This window comes from Bombina bombina, chromosome 2 (assembly GCF_027579735.1).
Source record: "Bombina bombina isolate aBomBom1 chromosome 2, aBomBom1.pri, whole genome shotgun sequence".
NCBI lineage: Eukaryota > Metazoa > Chordata > Amphibia > Anura > Bombinatoridae > Bombina > Bombina bombina.
The window spans coordinates 1,326,976,659-1,327,002,965 of record NC_069500.1 but is presented as its reverse complement, the minus strand read 5'-3'; the positions used below and the strand labels follow the sequence as shown (position 1 = coordinate 1,327,002,965).

Here is a 26,307-nt window from a genome sequence, read left to right as displayed (position 1 = left end):
ATGTTGAGATGTTATATTGGTTTCACTGGTAAAAATAAATAATTGAAATGGGTATATATTTGTTTTTTGTTAAGTTGCCTAATAATTATGCACAGTAATAGTCACCTGCACACACAGATATCCCCCTAAAATAGCTAAAACTAAAAACAAACTAAAAACTACTTCCAAAAATATTCAGCTTTGATATTAATGAGTTTTTTGGGTTCATTGAGAACATGGTTGTTGTTCAATAATAAAATTAATCCTCAAAAATACAACTTGCCTAATAATTCTGCACTCCCTGTATAAACAGTAGTACTATATATAAACAGTAGTACCATATATATAAACAGTAGTACTATATATAAACAGTAGTACCCTATATATAAACAGTAGTACCATATATATATATATATATATATATATAAAAACAGTAGTACCATATATAAACAGTAGTACCATATATATAAACAGTAGTACCATATATATAAACAGTAGTACTATATATAAACAGTAGTACCATATATATATATATATATATATAAACAGTAGTACCATATATAAACAGTAGTACCATATATATATAAACAGTAGTACCATATATATAAACAGTAGTACCATATATATAAACAGTAGTACCATATATAAACAGTAGTACCATATATAAACCATATATAAACAGTGGTACCATATATATATATATATATATATATATATATATATAGTAGTACCATATATAAAACAGGGGTAGCATATATAAACAGTAGCACAATATATACTATATATATATATATATATATATATATATATCCTATATTATAAAAGGCCAAGTGTTTGTCTGAACGGGCTTTAGGACTAGTATATATATAAATAATAGTACCATATATAAAACATGGTACCATACATATAAGCAGTAGTACCATATATATAAACAGTAGTACCATATATAAACAGTAGTGCCATATATAAACCATATATAAACAGTGGTACCATATATATATATATATATATATATATATAAAAAAAAATAGTAGTACCATATATAAAACAGGGGTAGCATATATAAACAGTAGTACAATATATATAAACAGTAGTACCATATATAAACCATATATAAAACAGTGGTACCACTTTTATTATCAAATTTGATTAATTCTCTTGGTATCATTTGTTGAAAGAGCAGCAATGCAATACTGGCTTCTAACTGAACACATGGGTGAGCAAGTGACAATCAGTGTATATATATATATGCAGCCACCAATCAGCAGCTAGATCCTAGCTTCTTTTGCTGCTCCTGAGCTTACCTAGATAAACCTGTCAGCAAAGGATAACAAGGAAGGAAGCAAATTAAATAATAGAAGTAAATTGGAAAGTTGTTTAAAATTGCATGCTCTATCTGAATCATGAATGTCTAATTATGACTTTACTATCCCTTTAAAATGAGTGATAATTTTGACTAGGAATGGCTCAACTGACATTAGAAATGTACAAATACCAAGCATGTTAAATATATAGAAATAATGATAAATGATATCCAGTATACTGAGCTCACTAGTTGTGTAAAGCGCCCTTTGACATTGTTTGCTTACATACAGATAATATTCCCGCCTACATTTGAAAGTCTCAGGTTTATTGCCTTGCTACCTGTTTTCCCTCATGCACGTGACTAAAGAACACGTGAGAACACTGGGCTGAAGTCATTAATAATAAACTCAGTTTCATGTTGCAGTGACAAGTGACTTGTCTTTCTTACATTTATAGCGTCAGAACAAGAAAAAAAACAAGAAAAAGAAAACAATGATCAGATTTATTTACCATATTAATGAGTGCTTATAAAATGATAATATAAAAGTAGTAACATACAGAAAAAGAAATTCTGAAATTAAAGGGACAGTAAACCTAGCAAATAATGTTATATAATTCGGCACATAGTGCAGAATTATATAACGTTAGCTTAGCGCCAGCTTTCTAAAGCAAAGGGTTGGAGAGATATTTTACTACGAAAACAGAACGCCGCTCCTGGCTCTACTGAGCAGGTCGTTTTTTTTTCTCTTAAGCGCAGCGTGGCACGCTGTCTAATAACAGCCGGCCCAATCGCGCTATTAAACTCAATGTAGGTCGCTACCAGACCAGAGTGGGAGCGAGCTACATTGAGTTTAATAGCGCGATCAGGCGCGCTGTGATTAGACAGCGTGCCCGCAATGAGCTTAGGAGAAAAAAAACAGACCTGCGCTTTCTTTTTTGCTCATTGAAGCCAGAACCCATTTATCTTGAGAACATTTCCATTTAAGTGGACTAAAGCGTCTCACTGTAAACAAAAAAGGCCAATATTTAGATTGTGACCCCCTCAATTGTTAGAATAACCTAAAGGTGCAGTATAAAGAATACTGCAGTATTCATTGTTTAAGGTGGTGTATTCAATGGGCAAAAGTATCTATTTAAATTAACAAAATAAAGGTGTTAAAGGGACAGTCTACCATAGAATTGTTATTGTTTTAAAAGATAGATTATCCCTTTATTACCCATTCCCCAGTTTTGCATAACCAACACAGTTATATTAATATACCTCTATGATTACCTTGTATCTAGGAACCTTCTTCCAGCCCCCTGATCACATGACTGTGACTGCTTATTATCTATTGTCTTGCATTTAGCATTGTGTTGTGCTAGATCTTAAATAACCCCCTGTGCCTGAATACAGTGTTATCTATATGGCCCACGTGTACTTTCTGTCTCTTTGTGTTGAAAAGAGATTTAAAAAGCCTGTGATAAGAGGCAGCCCTCAAAGGCTTAGAAATTAGCATATGAGCCTACCTATGTTTAGTTTAAACTAAGAATACCAAGAGAAAAAAGCAAATTTGATGATAAAAGTAAATTGGAAAGTTGATTAAAATTAAACGTCTTATCTGAATAATGAAAGTTTAGTTTATACTAGACTGTCCCTTTAACTATTTGTAGACAAGCAGGTAAAATTGATATTTGGGAACACATTTTACAGTTCAGTGTTCCTTTAAACAGTAAATACATGCTCTGTACTGTATAATAATATATTCACAGCAAAGGAGAATAAAATGACGATTTAATTACAATAGATGTTTAAATATTGAAGAAATATGTGTAAAGTTTTAGTTTGCATGATTAAGGGTGAGAATACCCAAAACGTTGCAACACTAGATTTTAAAATGTTCCAGTAAAGGATTGCTTTTATGAAAACACAAAGGTGTTGTGGATATTCTATGATTTGAGACTGTTATCATGGAGGCAAGAAGAAACCTCTTCTGTCTATATCAGTGCCTATACAACATGTCTGGTTGCTGAGTTGGATTTTGTGATGATTCAAATATTATTAAAAAAAATAATAACAACATGAAAGTCAAAATGAAACTTTCATGATTCAGACAGAGCATACAATTTTAACTAACTTTTCAATTGACTTCTATAACCAAATTTACTTAGTTCTTTTGGTATTTTTTGTTGAAGAGCATACCTAGGTAGGCTGAAGAGCGTGTACGAGTACTGAGCACTATGTGGTAGTAGTGTTTGTAACAATGTTATACATTGTTGACCACTATAGGACATTAGTGGTCAACAAAAAATTGTGTTAAATCTTATTTGCCATTTTCTTGCCCAGTCCGGTATTAGTTTTTAAAAACACCCTGCAGAAAAGTTATTTCTTGCTCCCTTTACACAATTTAGTATAATCTGCAAAGAAAGAATGATGCTGTATAATCTTTCCTGTAGATTAAAATAAGTGCATCGCTCAGGAGTGCCAATGCCTTGCTGCTGCTTCTGTTAAGCATATGTGTAATAATAAAATGCTTTGACAAGTTTAAAGGGACAGTCAACTCAAAATGTTTTATTGTTTAAAAATATAGATAATCCCTTTATTACCCATTCCCCAGTTTTGCACGGAAAACTTTTTACCTCTTGTTTCTAAGCATTTTCCGACGGCCCCCTGATCGCATGAATTTAAATTTATTATCTATTGAATTGCATTTAAGCCAATTAGTGTTGTGTTGTTAGAACCCACAATGTTATCTATATGGCTCACATGAACTAGCACTCCCCTGTTGTGAAAAGCAAATACAAAAGCATGTGATCATGAACAAGATTATAGGGCTGTCTTTAGGGACTTAGAAAGAAATGTAGATGTTTAAATGTTATAAAGCATGTAAATATAACCATGTTGGTTGTGCAAAGCTGGGGAATGGGTAGTATAAGGTGTTATCTATCTTTTAAACAATAACATTTTTGTGTTGACTGTCCCTTTGAGCATTTTATCATTACATCAGGATACCCCATTGCATGTGACCATACTCCTCCAGTGAAATTATTATACTTTGCAAAGTTTGACTTTTATATTATTATTATATTTTATAATGTGAATGTTTGTTGTTGTAATGCATAGGTCACTAAGCAAAATAACCCTCATGGCCATAGTTGTTCCAAGCTGGCCTATAATGTTATATTCTTGTAATTACATTTTACTGGCAAATAATTAGCAAGGTGTGAAAAGTACACAGTGTAACCAGAAATTCCAGAAGCTACAAAGCACTGGATTACTTTATACCTAATTAATGTGTTCTGTGTAGTGAAGGGCACTGCCATCTGTATCAGCACAGGCAGTTGTGAGGGCAGCATTCACTTTTATGGGTTATAGGGAGAGTTTACCTTAACAAGTAAATAATATCATTTCTTAAAAGCTTTATTATTTTGTAAATTATTGCGAGAATAATCCAACATTTTAAACAATTAAAACAATAAAACATTTTTTTTTAAATGATTGTTTTAATTATCACTGTTCATTTTAAATCATGAATGTTTAATTTTGACTTGAGTGTCCCTTTAAAGGGATGGGAATGTCAAAACTAAAATGTGCATAGGTGCATTTGAATATGAAATAGAAGAATGTTTGCAATATACTTTTTTAGCAAAAATGCTTCTAGTAAAAGTATAGCTAAATTGGGGGCGGTAAGTGGTAAATAATATCAGTAGTAAAATTAGCAAAATGTTACCAAAAACCCCCATCACAGTCCAAAAGACACTAGTACAATACCACAAGAGTCCAAAAGACACTAGTACAATACCGCAAGAGTCCAAAAGACACTAGTACAATACCACAAGAGTCCAAAAGACACTAGTACAATACCACAAGAGTCCAAAAGACACTAGTACAATACCACAAGAGTCCAAAAGACACTAGTACAATACCGCAAGAGTCCAAAAGACACTAGTACAATACCGCAAGAGTCCAAAAGACACTAGTACAATACCGCAAGAGTCCAAAAGACACTAGTACAATACCGCAAGAGTCCAAAAGACACTAGTACAATACCGCAAGAGTCCAAAAGACACTAGTACAATACCGCAAGAGTCCAAAAGACACTAGTACAATACCACAAGAGTCCAAAAGACACTAGTACAATACCACAAGAGTCCAAAAGACACTAGTACAATACCGCAAGAGTCCAAAAGACACTAGTACAATACCGCAAGAGTCCAAAAGACACTAGTACAATACCGCAAGAGTCCAAAAGACACTAGTACAATACCGCAAGAGTCCAAAAGACACTAGTACAATACCGCAAGAGTCCAAAAGACACTAGTACAATACCGCAAGAGTCCAAAAGACACTAGTACAATACCGCAAGAGTCCAAAAGACACTAGTACAATACCACAAGAGTCCAAAAGACACTAGTACAATACCACAAGAGTCCAAAAGACACTAGTACAATACCACAAGAGTCCAAAAAATTCAACATGTAGATACTTTTACAATGCAGCTCTTTCCTTACGTCAGCCTCCACAAAGTCAGACACAAACGAAACGGTCTAATAATAAATGTACAATCAAGATCTCTCACAAGATTCTAGGTACTCACAAATGTTGCAGCGCTCTGTCGTGCTGATAGAGGCCAGCTGAGATGTTTTAGTGCCAACATTGCAAGATACTCTGCTTCCCCATCGATTAGGGCTTGATACTAACAATCCCCATCCCAGCAGGTGGTCTCAGCAGGAGAAATATTCAGGAACTTTGATTGATAGGTAGTTACAGGTTTAAAACATCAATGTTACACATTGTAGCGCAGTTTTTATATTGATGTTTTAAACTTTTTAATACATTTTAAACCTGTTACTACCTATCACTCGAAGTGCCTGACTATTTCACCTGCTGAGACCACCTGCTAGGATTGGGATCGTTATTATCAAGGCCTGCAACTCTCTTCAAAGCCATTCTCCTATTTTAACTCCTTAAAGGGACAGTCTAGTCCAAATTAAACTTTCATGATTCAGAAAGTGCATGCAATTTTAAACAACTTTTTAATGTACTTTTATCATAAAATTTGCTTTGTTCTTTTGGTATTCTTTGTTGAAAGCTAAACCTAAGTAGGCTCATATGCTAATTTCTAAGCCCTTGAAGGACACTTCTGATTTCAGACAAATTTTCACAGCCAGTTCATGTGTGCCATATAGACAACATTGTGCTCAGTCCTGTTGAGTTATTTATGAGTCAGCACTGATTGGCTAAATGCAACTCTGTCAAAAGAACTGAAATAAGGAGGCAGTCTGCAGAGGCTTAGATTAAAGGTAATCACAGAGGTAAAATGTATATTAATGTAACAGTGTTAGTTATGCAAAATTTGGGAATGGGTGATAAAGGGATTATCTATCTTTTTAAACAATTAACATTCTGGAGTAGACTGTCCCTTTAAAGTTGTCAGATGGTGAAGCACCTCCTCTTCATACTGAACACTGCCATCTTGGAGCACAGGTTTTCTCACACCCTGGGACAGAAGCAGTGCACATTCACAGATCAGTGCGGTTGCAGGCTTTTTTACATTTGTATAATAGTGTGCTTCAGGTTTGTGTGGACTATACAATGCAGGAGGTTTACATTTGTATAATAGAGTGCTTCAGGTTTGTGTGGACTATACAATGCAGGAGGTTTACATTTGTATAATAGTGTGCTTCAGGTTTGTGTGGACTATACAATGCAGGAGGTTTACATTTGTATAATAGTGTGCTTCAGGTTTGTGTGGACTATACAATGCAGGAGGTTTACATTTGTATAATAGTGTGCTTCAGGTTTGTGTGGACTATACAATGCAGGAGGTTTACATTTGTATAATAGTGTGCTTCAGGTTTGTGTGGACTATACAATGAGGGAGGTTTACATTTGTATAATAGTGTGCTTCAGGTTTGTGTGGACTATACAATGCAGGAGGTTTACATTTGTATAATAGTGTGCTTCAGGTTTGTGTGGACTATACAATGCAGGAGGTTTACATTTGTATAATAGTGTGCTTCAGGTTTGTGTGGACTATACAATGCAGGAGGTTTACATTTGTATAATAGTGTGCTTCAGGTTTGTGTGGTCTATACAATGCAGGAGGTTTACATTTGTATAATAGTGTGCTTCAGGTTTGTGTGGACTATACAATGCAGGAGGTTTACATTTGTATAATAGTGTGCTTCAGGTTTGTGTTGACTATACAATGCAGGAGGTTTACATTTGTATTATAGTGTGCTTCAGGTTTGTGTTGACTATACAATGCAGGAGGTTTACATTTGTATAATAGTGTTCTTCAGGTTTGTGTGGACTATACAATGCAGGAGGTTTACATTTTTGCAGCATAGTTCTGGTTCCTGATGTTGCTTAATATGTTATTAGACAACTAAAATAAAGTTGCCTAAAAGGGAAAAGAAGGGAAGAAAAAGGGTAGAGGAAGAAAAGAGAGGGATGGGGACAAGAGAAGAAAATGAGGTATCATATCTAATATACAGATATGCTATGTTTCAATGGCTTATTTTTTATGATTTATAGCTGAAATAAGGAGGCAGTCTGCAGAGGCTTAGATTAAAGGTAATCACAGAGGTAAAATGTATATTAATGTATCAGTGTTAGTTATGCAAAATTTGGGAATGGGTGATAAAGGGATTTTCTCTTGTTAAGTGTATCCAGTCCACGGATCATCCATTACTTATGGGATATTAACTCCTCCCCAACAGGAAGTGCAAGAGGATTCACCCAGCAGAGCTGCTATATAGCTCCTCCCCTAACTGCCATTACCAGTCATTCTCTTGCACCCAACGAATAGATAGGATGTGTGAGAGGACTGTGACATTACCGGTATCTAAGGTTTGCCTTTCTAGACAGGCATTACCAGTTTGTAGCTCTTCCATTCGGATTGGCTACGGCTCCGAGAATCTTCACAAAGGTTCTGGGTGCTCTTCTGGCGGTACTAAGACCGCGAGGAATTGCGATAGCTCCGTACCTAGACGACATTCTGATACAAGCTTCAAGCTTTCAAACTGCCAAGTCTCATACAGAGTTAGTACTGGCATTTCTAAGGTCGCATGGATGGAAGGTGAACGAAAAGAAGAGTTCTCTCTTTCCACTCACAAGAGTTCCCTTCTTGGGGACTCTTATAGATTCTGTAGAAATGAAGATTTACCTGACAGAAGACAGGTTAACAAAGCTTCAAAATGCATGCCGTGTCCTTCATTCCATTCAACACCCGTCAGTAGCTCAATGCATGGAGGTGATCGGCTTAATGGTAGCAGCAATGGACATAGTACCCTTTGCACGTCTACATCTCAGACCGCTGCAATTGTGCATGCTAAGTCAGTGGAATGGGGATTACTCAGACTTGTCCCCTACTCTGAATCTGGATCAAGAGACCAGAAATTCTCTTCTATGGTGGCTTTCTCGGCCACATCTGTCCAGGGGGATGCCATTCAGCAGGCCGGACTGGACAATTGTAACAACAGACGCCAACCTACTAGGTTGGGGCGCTGTCTGGAATTCTCTGAAGGCTCAGGGACAATGGAATCAGGAGGAGAGTCTCCTACCAATAAACATTCTGGAATTGAGAGCAGTTCTCAATGCCCTTCTGGCTTGGCCCCAGTTAACAACTCGGGGGTTCATCAGGTTTCAGTCGGACAACATCACGACTGTAGCTTACATCAACCATCAGGGAGGGACAAGAAGCTCCCTAGCAATGATGGAAGTATCAAAGATAATTCGCTGGGCAGAGTCTCACTCTTGCCACCTGTCAGCAATCCACATCCCGGGAGTGGAGAACTGGGAGGCGGATTTCTTAAGTCGTCAGACTTTTCATCCAGGGGAGTGGGAACTTCATCCGGAGGTCTTTGCCCAAATACTTCGACGTTGGGGCAAACCAGAGATAGATCTCATGGCGTCTCGACAGAACGCCAAGCTTCCTCGTTACGGGTCCAGATCCAGGGATCTGGGAGCGGTTCTGATAGATGCTTTGACAGCACCTTGGACCTTCGGGATGGCTTATGTGTTTCCACCCTTCCCGATGCTTCCTCGATTGATTGCCAGAATCAAACAGGAGAGAGCATCAGTGATTCTAATAGCGCCTGCATGGCCACGCAGGACTTGGTATGCAGATCTAGTGGACATGTCATCCTGTCCACCTTGGTCGCTACCTCTGAAACAGGACCTTCTGATCCAGGGTCCCTTCAAACATCAAAATCTAATTTCTCTGAAGCTGACTGCTTGGAAATTGAACGCTTGATTTTATCAAAACGTGGTTTTTCTGAGTCAGTTATTGATACCTTAATACAGGCTAGGAAGCCTGTTACCAGAAAGATTTACCATAAGATATGGCGCAAATACTTATATTGGTGCGAATCCAAGAGTTACTCATGGAGTAAGGTTAGGATTCCGAGGATATTGTCTTTTCTACAAGAAGGTTTAGAAAAGGGTTTATCCGCTAGTTCCTTAAAGGGACAGATTTCAGCTCTGTCCATTCTTTTACACAAACGTCTGTCAGAAGTTCCGGACGTTCAAGCTTTTTGTCAGGCTTTAGCTAGGATCAAGCCTGTGTTTAAAACTGTTGCTCCACCATGGAGTTTGAACTTAGTTCTTAATGTTTTACAGGGGGTTCCGTTTGAACCCCTTCATTCCATTGATATCAAGTTGTTATCTTGGAAAGTTCTGTTTTTAATGGCGATTTCCTCGGCTCGAAGAGTCTCTGAGTTATCTGCCTTACATTGTGATTCTCCTTATCTGATTTTCTTTCAGACAAGGTAGTTCTGCGTACTAAACCTGGGTTCCTACCTAAGGTGGTCACTAACAGGAATATCAATCAAGAGATTGTGGTTCCATCTTTGTGTCCTAATCCTTCTTCGAAAAAGGAACGTCTGCTACACAATCTAGATGTAGTCCGTGCCCTGAAATTTTATCTACAGGCAACTAAGGATTTTCGACAAACGTCTTCCCTGTTTGTCGTTTATTCTGGTCAGAGGAGAGGTCAAAAAGCTTCGGCTACCTCTCTCTCCTTTTGGCTTCGTAGCATAATACAGTTAGCCTATGAGACTGCTGGACAGCAGCCTCCTGAAAGAATTACAGCACATTCTACTAGAGCTGTGGCTTCCACTTGGGCCTTTAAGAATGAGGCTTCTGTTGAACAGATTTGCAAGGCTGCAACTTGGTCTTCTCTTCATACTTTTTCCAAATTTTACAAATTTGACACTTTTGCTTCTTCGGAGGCTGTTTTTGGGAGAAAGGTTCTTCAGGCAGTGGTTCCTTCCGTATAAAGAGCCTGCCTGTCCCTCCCGTCATCAGTGTACTTTAGCTTTGGTATTGATATCCCATAAGTAATGGATGATCCGTGGACTGGATACACTTAACAAGAGAAAACATAATTTATGCTTACCTGATAAATTTATTTCTCTTGTAGTGTATCCAGTCCACGGCCCGCCCTGTCACTTTAAGGCAGGTAATTTTTCCATTAAACTACAGTCACCACTGTACCCTATGGTTTTCCTTTCTCTGCATGTTTTCGGTCGAATGACTGATAATGGCAGTTAGGGGAGGAGCTATATAGCAGCTCTGCTGGGTGAATCCTCTTGCACTTCCTGTTGGGGAGGAGTTAATATCCCATAAGTAATGGATGATCCGTGGACTGGATACACTACAAGAGAAATAAATTTATCAGGTAAGCATAAATTATGTTATCTATCTTTTTAAACAATTAACATTCTGGAGTAGACTGTCCCTTTAAAGTTTTCAGATGGTGAAGCTCCTCCTCTTCATACTGAACACTGCCATCTTGGAGCACAGGTTTTCTCACACCCTGGGACAGAAGCAGTGCACATTCACAGATCAGTGCGGTTGCAGGCTTTTTTACATTTGTATAATAGTGTGCTTCAGGTTTGTGTGGACTATACAATGCAGGATGTTTATATTTGTATAATAGTGTGCTTAATGTTTGTGTGGACTATACAATGCAGGATGTTTACATTTGTATAATAGTGTGCTTCATGTTTGTGTGGACTATACAATGCAGGAGGTTTACATTTGTATAATAGTGTGCTTCAGGTTTGTGTGGACTATACAATGCAGGAGGTTTACATTTGTATAATAGTGTGCTTCATGTTTGTGTGGACTATACAATGCAGGAGGTTTACATTTGTATAATAGTGTGCTTCAGGTTTGTGTGGACTATACAATGCAGGAGGTTTACATTTGTATAATAGTGTGCTTCAGGTTTGTGTAAGCTATATAATGCAGGAGGTTTACATTTGTATAATAGTGTGCTTCAGGTTTGTGTGGACTATACAATGCAGGAGGTTTACATTTGTATAATAGTGTGCTTCAGGTTTGTGTGGACTATACAATTCAGGAGGTTTACATTTGTATAATAGTGTGCTTCAGGTTTGTGTGGACTATACAATGCAGGAGGTTTACATTTGTATAATAGTGTGCTTCAGGTTTGTGTGGACTATACAATGCAGGAGGTTTACATTTGTATAATAGTGTGCTTAATGTTTGTGTGGACTATACAATGCAGGAGGTTTACATTTGTATAATAGTGTGCTTCAGGTTTGTGTGGACTATACAATGCAGGAGGTTTACATTTGTATAATAGTGTTCTTCAGGTTTGTGTGGACTATACAATGCAGGAGGTTTACATTTGTATAATAGTGTGCTTCAGGTTTGTGTAAGCTATATAATGCAGGAGGTTTACATTTGTATAATAGTGTGCTTCAGGTTTGTGTGGACTATACAATGCAGGAGGTTTACATTTGTATAATAGTGTGCTTCAGGTTTGTGTGGACTATACAATGCAGGAGGTTTACATTTGTATAATAGTGTGCTTCAGGTTTGTGTGGACTATACAATGCAGGAGGTTTACATTTGTATAATAGTGTGCTTCAGGTTTGTGTGGACTATACAATGCAGGAGGTTTACATTTGTATAATAGTGTGCTTCAGGTTTGTGTGGACTATACAATGAGGGAGGTTTACATTTGTATAATAGTGTGCTTCAGGTTTGTGTGGACTATACAATGCAGGAGGTTTACATTTGTATAATAGTGTGCTTCAGGTTTGTGTGGTCTATACAATGCAGGAGGTTTACATTTGTATAATAGTGTGCTTCAGGTTTGTGTGGACTATACAATGCTGGATGTTTACATTTGTATAATAGTGTGCTTTAGGTGTGTGTGGTCTATACAATGCAAGAGGTTTACATTTGTATAATAGTGTGCTTCAGGTTTGTGTGTTCTATACAATGCAGGATGTTTACATTTGTATAATGGAGTGCTTCAGGTTTGTGTGGACTATACAATGCAGGAGGTTTACATTTGTATAATAGTGTGCTTCAGGTTTGTGTGGACTATACAATGCAGGAGGTTTACATTTGTATAATAGTGTGCTTCAGGTTTGTGTGGACTATACAATGCAGGAGGTTTACATTTGTATAATAGTGTGCTTCAGGTTTGTGTGGACTATACAATGCAGGAGGTTTACATTTGTATTATAGTGTGCTTCAGGTTTGTGTTGACTATACAATGCAGGAGGTTTACATTTGTATAATAGTGTGCTTCAGGTTTGTGTGGACTATACAATGCAGGAGGTTTACATTTTTGCAGCATAGTTCTGGTTCCTGATGTTGCTTAATATGTTATTAGACAACTAAAATAAAGTTGCCTAAAAGGGAAAAGAAGGGAAGAAAAAGGGTAGAGGAAGGAAAGAGAGGGATGGGGACAAGAGAAGAAAATGAGGTATCATATCTAATATACAGATATGCTATGTTTCAATGGCTTATTTTTTATGATTTATAACTGAAATAAGGAGGCAGTCTGCAGAGGCTTAGATTAAAGGTAATCACAGAGGTAAAATGTATAATTATGTAACAGTATTAGTTATGCAAAATTTGGGAATGGGTGATAAAGGGATTATCTATCTTTTTAAACAATTAACATTCTGGAGTAGACTGTCCCTTTAAAGTTGTCAGATGGTGAAGCTCCTCCTCTTCATACTGAACACTGCCATCTTGGAGCACAGGTTTTCTCACACCCTGGGACAGAAGCAGTGCACATTCACAGATCAGTGCGGTTGCAGGCTTTTTTACATTTGTATAATAGTGTGCTTCAGGTTTGTGTGGACTATACAATGCAGGATGTTTACATTTGCATAATAGTGTGCTTCATGTTTGTGTGGACTATACAATGCAGGATGTTTACATTTGTATAATAGTGTGCTTCATGTTTGTGTGGACTATACAATGCAGGAGGTTTACATTTGTATAATAGTGTGCTTCAGGTTTGTGTGGACTATACAATGCAGGAGGTTTACATTTGTATAATAGTGTGCTTCATGTTTGTGTGGACTATACAATGCAGGAGGTTTACATTTGTATAATAATGTGCTTCAGGTTTGTGTGGACTATACAATGCAGGAGGTTTACATTTGTATAATAGTGTTCTTCAGGTTTGTGTGGACTATACAATGCAGGAGGTTTACATTTGTATAATAGTGTGCTTCATGTTTGTGTAAGCTATATAATGCAGGAGGTTTACATTTGTATAATAGTGTGCTTCAGGTTTGTGTGGACTATACAATGCAGGAGGTTTACATTTGTATAATAGTGTGCTTCAGGTTTGTGTGGACTATACAATGCAGGAGGTTTACATTTGTATAATAGTGTGCTTCAGGTTTGTGTGGACTATACAATGCAGGAGGTTTACATTTGTATAATAGTGTGCTTCAGGTTTGTGTGGACTATACAATGCAGGAGGTTTACATTTGTATAATAGTGTGCTTAATGTTTGTGTGGACTATACAATGCAGGAGGTTTACATTTGTATAATAGTGTGCTTCAGGTTTGTGTGGACTATACAATGCAGGAGGTTTACATTTGTATAATAGTGTTCTTCAGGTTTGTGTGGACTATACAATGCAGGAGGTTTACATTTGTATAATAGTGTGCTTCAGGTTTGTGTAAGCTATATAATGCAGGAGGTTTACATTTGTATAATAGTGTGCTTCAGGTTTGTGTGGACTATACAATGCAGGAGGTTTACATTTGTATAATAGTGTGCTTCAGGTTTGTGTGGACTATACAATGCAGGAGGTTTACATTTGTATAATAGTGTGCTTCAGGTTTGTGTGGACTATACAATGCAGGAGGTTTACATTTGTATAATAGTGTGCTTCAGGTTTGTGTGGACTATACAATGCAGGAGGTTTACATTTGTATAATAGTGTGCTTCAGGTTTGTGTGGACTATACAATGCAGGATGTTTACATTTGCATAATAGTGTGCTTCATGTTTGTGTGGACTATACAATGCAGGATGTTTACATTTTGTATAATAGTGTGCTTCATGTTTGTGTGGACTATACAATGCAGGAGGTTTACATTTGTATAATAGTGTGCTTCATGTTTGTGTGGACTATACAATGCAGGAGGTTTACATTTGTATAATAGTGTGCTCCAGGTTTGTGTGGACTATACAATGCAGGATGTTTACATTTGCATAATAGTGTGCTTCATGTTTGTGTGGACTATACATTGCAGGAGGTTTACATTTGTATAATAGTGTGCTTCAGGTTTGTGTGGACTATACAATGCAGGAGGTTTACATTTGTATAATAGTGTGCTTCATGTTTGTGTGGACTATACAATGCAGGAGGTTTACATTTGTATAATAGTGTGCTTCAGGTTTGTGTGGACTATACAATGCAGGAGGTTTACATTTGTATAATAGTGTTCTTCAGGTTTGTGTGGACTATACAATGCAGGAGGTTTACATTTGTATAATAGTGTGCTTCAGGTTTGTGTAAGCTATATAATGCAGGAGGTTTACATTTGTATAATAGTGTGCTTCAGGTTTGTGTGGACTATACAATGCAGGAGGTTTACATTTGTATAATAGTGTGCTTCAGGTTTGTGTGGACTATACAATGCAGGAGGTTTACATTTGTATAATAGTGTGCTTCAGGTTTGTGTGGACTATACAATGCAGGAGGTTTACATTTGTATAATAGTGTGCTTCAGGTTTGTGTGGACTATACAATGCAGGAGGTTTACATTTGTATAATAGTGTGCTTCAGGTTTGTGTGGACTATACAATGCAGGAGGTTTACATTTGTATAATAGTGTGCTTCAGGTTTGTGTGGACTATACAATGAGGGAGGTTTACATTTGTATAATAGTGTGCTTCAGGTTTGTGTGGACTATACAATGCAGGAGGTTTACATTTGTATAATAGTGTGCTTCAGGTTTGTGTGGTCTATACAATGCAGGAGGTTTACATTTGTATAATAGTGTGCTTAAGGTTTGTGTGGACTATACAATGCAGGATGTTTACATTTGTATAATAGTGTGCTTTAGGTGTGTGTGTCGTCTATACAATGCAAGAGGTTTACATTTGTATAATAGTGTGCTTCAGGTTTGTGTGGACTATACAATGCAGGAGGTTTACATTTGTATAATAGTGTGCTTCAGGTTTGTGTGGACTATACAATGAGGGAGGTTTACATTTGTATAATAGTGTGCTTCAGGTTTGTGTGGACTATACAATGCAGGAGGTTTACATTTGTATAATAGTGTGCTTCAGGTTTGTGTGGTCTATACAATGCAGGAGGTTTACATTTGTATAATAGTGTGCTTAAGGTTTGTGTGGACTATACAATGCAGGATGTTTACATTTGTATAATAGTGTGCTTTAGGTGTGTGTGGTCTATACAATGCAAGAGGTTTACATTTGTATAATAGTGTGCTTCAGGTTTGTGTGTTCTATACAATGCAGGATATTTACATTTGTATAATAGAGTGCTTCAGGTTTGTTTGGACTATACAATACAGGAGGTTTACATTTGTATAATAGTGTGCTTCAGGTTTGTGTGGACTATACAATGCAGGAGGTTTACATTTGTATAATAGTGTGCTTAAGGTTTGTGTGGACTATACAATGCAGGAGGTTTACATTTGTATAATAGTGTGCTTCAGGTTTGTGTGGACTATACAATGCAGGAGGTTTACATTTGTATAATAGTGTGCTTCAGGTTTGTGTGGACTATAGAATGCAGGAGGTTTACATTTGTATAATAGTGTGCTTCAGGTTTGTGTGGTCTATACAATGCAGGAGGTTTACATTTGTATAATAGTGTGCTTCAGGTTTGTGTGGACTATACAATGCAGGAGGTTTACATTTGTATAATAGTGTGCTTCAGGTTTGTGTGGACTATACAATGCAGGAGGTTTACATTTGTATAATAGTGTGCTTCAGGTTTGTGTGGACTATAGAATGCAGGAGGTTTACATTTGTATAATAGTGTGCTTCAGGTTTGTGTGGTCTATACAATGCAGGAGGTTTACATTTGTATAATAGTGTGCTTAAGGTTTGTGTGGACTATACAATGCAGGATGTTTACATTTGTATAATAGTGTGCTTTAGGTGTGTGTGGTCTATACAATGCAAGAGGTTTACATTTGTATAATAGTGTGCTTCAGGTTTGTGTGGACTATACAATGCAGGAGGTTTACATTTGTATAATAGTGTGCTTCAGGTTTGTGTGGACTATACAATGAGGGAGGTTTACATTTGTATAATAGTGTGCTTCAGGTTTGTGTGGACTATACAATGCAGGAGGTTTACATTTGTATAATAGTGTGCTTCAGGTTTGTGTGGTCTATACAATGCAGGAGGTTTACATTTGTATAATAGTGTGCTTAAGGTTTGTGTGGACTATACAATGCAGGATGTTTACATTTGTATAATAGTGTGCTTTAGGTGTGTGTGGTCTATACAATGCAAGAGGTTTACATTTGTATAATAGTGTGCTTCAGGTTTGTGTGTTCTATACAATGCAGGATGTTTACATTTGTATAATAGAGTGCTTCAGGTTTGTGTGGACTATACAATACAGGAGGTTTACATTTGTATAATAGTGTGCTTCAGGTTTGTGTGGACTATACAATGCAGGAGGTTTACATTTGTATTATATTGTGCTTCAGGTTTGTGTTGACTATACAATGCAGGAGGTTTACATTTGTATAATAGTGTGCTTCAGGTTTGTGTGCACTATACAATGCAGGAGGTTTACATTTTTGCAGCATAGTTCTGGTTCCTGATGTTGCTTAATATGTTATTAGACAACTAAAATAAAGTTGCCTAAAAGGGAAAAGAAGGGAAGAAAAAGGGTAGAGGAAGGAAAGAGAGGGATTGGGGACAAGAGAAGAAAATGAGGTATCATATCTAATATACAGATATGCTATGTTTCAATGGCTTATTTTTTATGATTTATACTCTATTTTTGTCTGCACTGCTTGTCAAGTCTATGATAATACATATATCCGCCTTTTCTTCTTATGTTTGTAATAATGCAGGAGGTTTACATTTGTATAATAGTGTGCTTCAGGTTTGTGTGGACTATACAATGCAGGAGGTTTACATTTGTATAATAGTGTGCTTCAGGTTTGTGTGGACTATACAATGCAGGAGGTTTACATTTGTATAATAGTGTGCTTCAGGTTTGTGTGGACTATACAATGCAGGAGGTTTACATTTGTATAATAGTGTGCTTCAGGTTTGTGTGGACTATACAATGCAGGAGGTTTACATTTGTATAATAGTGTGCTTCAGGTTTGTGTGGTCTATACAATGCAGGAGGTTTACATTTGTATAATAGTGTGCTTAAGGTTTGTGTGGACTATACAATGCAGGATGTTTACATTTGTATAATAGTGTGCTTTAGGTGTGTTTGGTCTATACAATGCAAGAGGTTTACATTTGTATAATAGTGTGCTTCAGGTTTGTGTGGACTATACAATGCAGGAGGTTTACATTTGTATAATAGTGTGCTTCAGGTTTGTGTGGACTATACAATGAGGGAGGTTTACATTTGTATAATAGTGTGCTTCAGGTTTGTGTGGACTATACAATGCAGGAGGTTTACATTTGTATAATAGTGTGCTTCAGGTTTGTGTGGTCTATACAATGCAGGAGGTTTACATTTGTATAATAGTGTGCTTCATGTTTGTGTGGACTATACAATGCAGGATGTTTACATTTGTATAATAGTGTGCTTTAGGTGTGTGTGGTCTATACAATGCAAGAGGTTTACATTTGTATAATAGTGTGCTTCAGGTTTGTGTGTTCTATACAATGCAGGATATTTACATTTGTATAATAGAGTGCTTCAGGTTTGTGTGGACTATACAATACAGGAGGTTTACATTTGTATAATAGTGTGCTTCAGGTTTGTGTGGACTATACAATGCAGGAGGTTTACATTTGTATTATAGTGTGCTTCAGGTTTGTGTTGACTATACAATGCAGGAGGTTTACATTTGTATAATAGTGTGCTTCAGGTTTGTGTGGACTATACAATGCAGGAGGTTTACATTTTTGCAGCATAGTTCTGGTTCCTGATGTTGCTTAATATGTTATTAGACAACTAAAATAAAGTTGCCTAAAAGGGAAAAGAAGGGAAGAAAAAGGGTAGAGGAAGGAAAGAGAGGGATTGGGGACAAGAGAAGAAAATGAGGTATCATATCTAATATACAGATATGCTATGTTTCAATGGCTTATTTTTTATGATTTATACTCTATTTTTGTCTGCACTGCTTGTCAAGTCTATGATAATACATATATCCGCCTTTTCTTCTTATGTTTGTAATAATGCAGGAGGTTTACATTTGTATAATAGTGTGCTTCAGGTTTGTGTGGACTATACAATGCAGGAGGTTTACATTTGTATAATAGTGTGCTTCAGGTTTGTGTGGACTATACAATGCAGGAGGTTTACATTTGTATAATAGTGTGCTTCAGGTTTGTGTGGACTATACAATGCAGGAGGTTTACATTTGTATAATAGTGTGCTTCAGGTTTGTGTGGACTATACAATGCAGGAGGTTTACATTTGTATAATAGTGTGCTTCAGGTTTGTGTGGTCTATACAATGCAGGAGGTTTACATTTGTATAATAGTGTGCTTAAGGTTTGTGTGGACTATACAATGCAGGATGTTTACATTTGTATAATAGTGTGCTTTAGGTGTGTTTGGTCTATACAATGCAAGAGGTTTACATTTGTATAATAGTGTGCTTCAGGTTTGTGTGGACTATACAATGCAGGAGGTTTACATTTGTATAATAGTGTGCTTCAGGTTTGTGTGGACTATACAATGAGGGAGGTTTACATTTGTATAATAGTGTGCTTCAGGTTTGTGTGGACTATACAATGCAGGAGGTTTACATTTGTATAATAGTGTGCTTCAGGTTTGTGTGGTCTATACAATGCAGGAGGTTTACATTTGTATAATAGTGTGCTTCATGTTTGTGTGGACTATACAATGCAGGATGTTTACATTTGTATAATAGTGTGCTTTAGGTGTGTGTGGTCTATACAATGCAAGAGGTTTACATTTGTATAATAGTGTGCTTCAGGTTTGTGTGTTCTATACAATGCAGGATATTTACATTTGTATAATAGAGTGCTTCAGGTTTGTGTGGACTATACAATACAGGAGGTTTACATTTGTATAATAGTGTGCTTCAGGTTTGTGTGGACTATACAATGCAGGAGGTTTACATTTGTATTATAGTGTGCTTCAGGTTTGTGTTGACTATACAATGCAGGAGGTTTACATTTGTATAATAGTGTGCTTCAGGTTTGTGTGGACTATACAATGCAGGAGGTTTACATTTTTGCAGCATAGTTCTGGTTCCTGATGTTGCTTAATATGTTATTAGACAACTAAAATAAAGTTGCCTAAAAGGGAAAAGAAGGGAAGAAAAAGGGTAGAGGAAGGAAAGAGAGGGATTGGGGACAAGAGAAGAAAATGAGGTATCATATCTAATATACAGATATGCTATGTTTCAATGGCTTATTTTTTATGATTTATACTCTATTTTTGTCTGCACTGCTTGTCAAGTCTATGATAATACATATATCCGCCTTTTCTTCTTATGTTTGTAATTCTTATGTACCTGTTTTTTTAGTAAGAATGTTTAATTGACCCGAATAAAAGAGAAAAAAAAATACACAAAAAAGCCAGAAACCTGATATGTGAGTGCGCAGCACAGGTCACAGGTTGTGAGCATACCTACGCTTCAAGATGGCAGTGCCAGTATGAAAAGGCCTCTGGCACCTTTAAGATATTAAAATAGCAGAACTGTTTTTTTTAAGAAAAGTAGGGCTGCAGGCACAAGAGCAAATACATTAGCATGGTAGTAACCATTCTTTTTTATGTCCCTTTTTAAAGGTACTTTAAAGTATTTTTTTCTTTGTTGCATATGTATTACAGTTCTTTTATTTAAAAAAAAAAGATTATTCCTTATGCTGATAGGGCATGTCCCTATCCACCAGTAAATGCTACAGTCCCATGTACCAGCAGTGTACAGATATGTTAGGCCTGTTATTTTAAATATCAAGTAGCGTTCATTTTCCATACAAAAAAAGCAAAATACTGTAAATATTATATTGTGAAAGTGTCCATTTAATTCCTCTATTTGCTTATTTGCAGTAAATTTGTTGCTTTTGAAACACATATATCTTTATTACATAGCTTCTGTAATGAAGACCCAAATAATAGTTTGCATGAAAAAAAAATCAATTGAAGACAGATGTCTAATGTATTTTTGTTTCTTTGCAGTCTAAGACATACCAGCTAAAAATATCTGCCTGTGTTCAAGATTTCTGTGCGCCATGAAAAAGCAATTATTTTTCTGAAACATCCCTGATTTTGTACATAAAACAAATGTTTAAACCAGTGGATTCCATGAAAAATCGTCTGAAGATGCATACAGCCCCTCGATTAAGGAATGTAGAGGTTGCAAGAGGAAGGGCAGGATATGGCTTTACTCTTTCAGGACAAGCTCCTTGTGTTATAAGTAGTGTTATCAAAGAAAGCCCAGCTGAATTTGTGGGGCTTAAATCTGGGGACCAAATATATGTTGTGAATGAAATCAATGTTAAGAAAGCATCTCATGAAGATGTTGTCAAGCTGATTGGAAAATGCTCTGGTGTGCTCCACATGGTCATTGCTGAAGGATACCGCCCAGCAGACCCTTGTTCTAGTGATGAGGAAATTGCTTTCTATGAAGGACGAACATGCTTAAAGCCAAGACCAGATTCAAAAGCCCTAGGTATAAACAGAGCTGAGAGAGTTGTTGAAGAAATGCAATCTGGAGGGATATTAAACATGCTCTTTGAAAACCCAGGTGTTTGCACTAATAAAAAAGATAATTATACCCCAAAACACAGGTCTAGATCTATGTCAACTTCTCAATATGAAATTAGGAAGGGAGGTTTGAGAAACAGCACAGACTTGCTTTCAAAAGAAGAAATATCAAGGGTACTAAGTAATGACTGTGTCTTTACCAATGGGCCAGAAAACCTAGATGATTTTGAGTTGGATGCAAGTATCCTAAATGTTGGCATGATAGTTGGATACCTTGGCTCTATTGAACTTCCATCTACAAGTTCCAATCTTGAATATGACAGCTTGCAGGCCATTCGTGGGTGCATGAGACGGCTGAGAGCAGAGCAAAAAATACATTCACTGGTAATGATGAAGGTCATGCATGATAGTATTCAGCTCTGTACTGATAAAGCTGGTATAATAGCAGTATATCCTGCGGATAAATTGGCATTCAGTGCAGTATGCCCTGATGACCGTCGTTTTTTTGGACTTGTTACTATGCAAAGTGGGGACGATCAAAGCTTGGCACAAAATGAAGAAGGGATATTAAGGACATCTTGTCATGTGTTCATGGTAGATCCTGAACTTTTCCATCATAAAATACATCAAGGTATTACCAGGAGATTCCGATTTGAATGTACCCCAGATCCAGATACTAATGGTTGTCTGGAGTTCCCACCATCTTCTTTGCCTGTATTGCAATTTGTCTCTGTCCTTTATAGAGATATGGGGGAGCTAATTGAAGGGATGAGAGCAAGAGCGTTTCTTGATAACGATGGAGAGGCCCATCACAACAACAGTACAAGTAGTAACAGTGATAGTGGCATTGGCAATTTTAACCATGAAGAAAAAAGTAACAGAGTGTTGGTTGTAGATTTAGGAACACCACAAAGCAAGCACATCCCTCATGGAGTGTGGGAGAATCCTGTAGGAAGAGTGCAGAGCCAGTCTGTTCCTCATTGGAATGGTTATTACAATGAAGAAGAAGCACATTTTGCATTGCAAGGTGTTCAGGCAGACAAAGTGCAAAATTTTAAAAAGCATTTAGGTCCTTCTGCACGTATTGAAGTTCCGATAACATCAAAAAGAAGTTCAGTCCCCCCATCAAAAAAATCCAGCACTCTGGATGTTGGAGGGCAAAAATGGCTGCCGGTTCATGTCATACGGGACTGGCAACAAGGGAATGCAAGTGATCAGGAGTCATATGCAGATTCCACTGATGGCTGGTCCAGTGTTAATTGCGGTACTCTCCCTCCTCCAATGAGCAAAATCCCAGCTGACCGATACCGGGTGGAAGGTAACTTTGTGCCACCTTCACTTCCTACTCGCAAAGATGACTGGTCTAAAAAAGTGTTTGAAGTACAAAATGTTTTTGGAGCTCAACACAACTTAAGGAAGGCAAAAGAGGATAGAAAGGTAAGCCTATTTTTTCAAGGTCTTCCATGGTTAAACTGCAGTAAGTGTGGTTTGTAGTAACTAGATCAGAGCTTTCCAAACTGTTCATGTTGGTGACACCCTTTTTAGACCTACATCATTTTGCGACACAGTAATTCAGTTGTACTCGCAAACAAGAGGTTAAACCATCTTGTTTTAAGAGATACGGACACATACATAAATTATATAATAACAAAATGTATTTACAAGTAACAGTATGTGTGTGCAAGAATTAAAAAATAGTTTAATAACACCAATAGCTACTTACTATTTTAATGGGATGTATGAGGTTGATGGGATGAACACAGTTTCTGAATATTTGGTAGAATCTTAGATAAAGACACTCGCATTTCATCATCAAGCAGCTATCCCACTCACTGAGTACACATGCAGTCACAAGCTGATTGAGGAGACTACAGTCAGTAGCCAGTGTACCATCAAAGCCGCCAATGGGAATAGTTTCAGTTCCCACTGAGCTGTTCCAATAGGTTAAGATGATCTGTGACCCACTAAGTATGCGTAGCAGGCAGGCGGAAAGTCGGAAAGCAAAAATAAAATGTAAAAAAAATTTAAATTAAAAAAAATTTGTGCTGAAGCAGGGACACACCTACACACTGCCGCCGACGCACTAATGTGTCATGAGACACAGTTTGGAAAGCACTGAACTAGATGAATAGCACAAGCCTTAAAGAGACATAGAAAATCCAATATACTAATTAAAGGACACTAAATGTGCTGTAAAGTTAATCAATCAAGCTCTTATGACTTCTTGATCTTCCGTGTGTATTTTAACTTTTCATGTTGTTTGGTGTAAAGTTGCCCTGACCGCCAATCCACAAAAAGTACAACCTTTAAATAAGACTGGTATGTGTCCCTGGGCGCCTGTTAATGATGCAGTGTAAATGCAAAGTAGTCATTACATTCTTTCATGTTAAAGGGACAGTAAACATTTTGCGATTTTAACATAAAATGTTTAGTTATTAGGATAAAATGCAATATACTTTAATTATTAATTTTGCACCTTATCAAGTAATTTAGAATTGAAAATTGTGTACACTGCAGACTTCTCAACGACAACCCTGCTACAGATCTTTGCCTAATTGGCTTCAACAGATAAAAACTGCAGAACAATGCACTTTATACTAACATTATGACTGTGGCTAGTCTTGTTGTCTGCAGACCAAAGCCCAGATTGGCTCCTCCAAATAAGACAAGTGGTGAGTGGAGTTTGGCTATTATAAGCTATAGATGTATATTATTATTATTATTTATTTTTAAAGCACCACAATAGTCTGCAGCACAGAACACATGATCATTGTGTTATACAATACACTTAGACTTGACAATGACGTTGATATAGAAGGAGGAGGGAGGACAATGTACAAATTGTCATGTAACCCTGAAAACATTAACAGATTTTTTTATTTTTTGCAGTTGCCATATAATAATAATTATGCATCTGTGGCAAAAATACCAATTCAGGATTAAAGGGGTGTTAAACTACAAATGTAATGTTCCGTAAAATGTTTAATCAATACAAATATAACACTATTACCATATACATTAATTATTTAAGTTGTCTGCTTTTGCTTTAAACTACCTCTGTATATTGTGCTTGTTCCATTATACCTCTCACATTGTCATTGACCCACATAAAGGAGAACAGGAGGGGAAATCATTCCCCTCCTTTTTTTTTTTTATTATTTCTGATGCATGAAGAACAGTGCGTGCAATGTTTTCAAAAGCGTATTTTACTAACGGGGGGGCAATATGAAGTAGCTGATAAGGGGGCAGTAAAATACTTAGCAATCATAACATTTTCTATTATTTATAAATGTTACTTAAAGTGATTGTAAGCTTTAATAAATTAAAGCCCAGTATCAAATAATAATCTTAAAAACAGGGGCACTTTAATTCATTAAAGTTTACAAAGACGCTTATTTCTCTTGTAAGGTGTATCCAGTCCACGGATCATCCATTACTTGTGGGATATTCTCATTCCCAACAGGAAGTTGCAAGAGGACACCCACAGCAGAGCTGTAATATAGCTCCTCCCCTAACTGTCATAGCCAGTCATTCTCTTGCAACTCTCAACAAGCAAGGACTTTGTAGGAGAGAGTGGTTAAATATAGCTAGTTTATTTTCTTCAATCAAAAGTTTGTTATTTTTAAATAGTACCGGAGTTGTGCTATTTTATCTCAGGCAGTAAATAGAAGAAGAATCTGCCTGAGGTTTCTATGATCTTAGCAGGTTGTAACTAAGATCCATTGCTGTTCTCACATATGTCTGAGGAGAGAGGTAACTTCAGCGGGAGAATGGCGTGCAGGTTACTCTGCTATGAGGTATGTGCAGTTATAATTTTTTCTAGAGATGGAAAACACTAGAAAATGCTGCTGATACCGGATTAATGTAAGTTAAGCCTGAATACAGTGATTTAATAACGACTGGTATCATGCTTACTCCCAGGGGTAATACCCTTATGATATTGCAATATAAAACGTTTGCTGGCATGTTTAATCGTTTTTATATATGCTCTGGTGATAAAACTTTATTGGGGCCTAGTTTTTTCCACATGGCTGGCTTAAATTTTGACTAGAAACAGTTTTCTGAGGCTTTCCACTGTTGTAATATAAAAGTTACAGTTGGTGCAGTTAAAATTACAAACTGTGACATCCAGCTTCCCTCAAAGGCCCTCTGAATGCTATAGGACATCTCTACAGGGCCCAAAGGCTTTCCAAAGTGGTTTATTGGGGAAGGTAGGGCCACAGCTTGCTGTGGCAGTTGGTTGTGACTGTTAAAAAACGTCTATTTCGTTTTTTTGATCTGTTTTTTGAACTAAGGGGTTAATCATCCATTTGCAAGTGGGTGCAATGCTCTGTTAGCCTATTATACACACTGTAAAAATTTCGTTTGATTTACTGCATTTTTTCACTGTTTTTCAAATTCTGACAAAATGTGTTTCTCTTAAAGGCACAGTACCGTTTTTTATATTTGCTTGTTAACTTGATTTAAAGTGTTTTCCAAGCTTGCTAGTCTCATTGCTAGTCTGTATAAACATGTCTGACATAGAAGAAACTCCTTGTTTATTATGTTTAAAAGCCATGGTGGAACCCCCTCTTAGAATGTGTACCAAATGTACTGATTTCATTTTATGCAATAAAGATCATTTTCTGTCTTTAAAAAATTTATCACCAGAGGAATCTGACGAGGGGGAAGTTATGCCGACTAACTTTCCCCACGTGTCAGACCCTTTGACTCCCGCTTAAGGGACTCCCGCTCAAATGGCGCCAAGTACATCTAGGGCGCCCATAGCGTTTACTTTACAAGACATGGCGGCAGTCATGGATAATACACTGTCAGCGGTATTAGCCAGACTACCTGAACTTAGAGGTAAGCGAGATAGCTCTGGGGTGAGACAAAATGCA

General features: G+C 36.9%; 1 protein-coding gene across 1 annotated transcript in view; it reads left to right on the top strand.

Moving 5' to 3' along the window:
• The window catches only part of RGS12 (regulator of G protein signaling 12), a 447,605-nt gene that overhangs the window by 5,213 nt on the left and 416,085 nt on the right, over positions 1 to 26,307 (top strand). The window contains exon 2 of the mRNA XM_053704191.1: positions 20,900 to 22,864. Coding sequence (XP_053560166.1) covers positions 21,005 to 22,864 — 1,860 coding nt within the window. The 5' untranslated portion in view covers positions 20,900 to 21,004. The remainder of the gene's footprint in view (positions 1 to 20,899; positions 22,865 to 26,307) is intronic.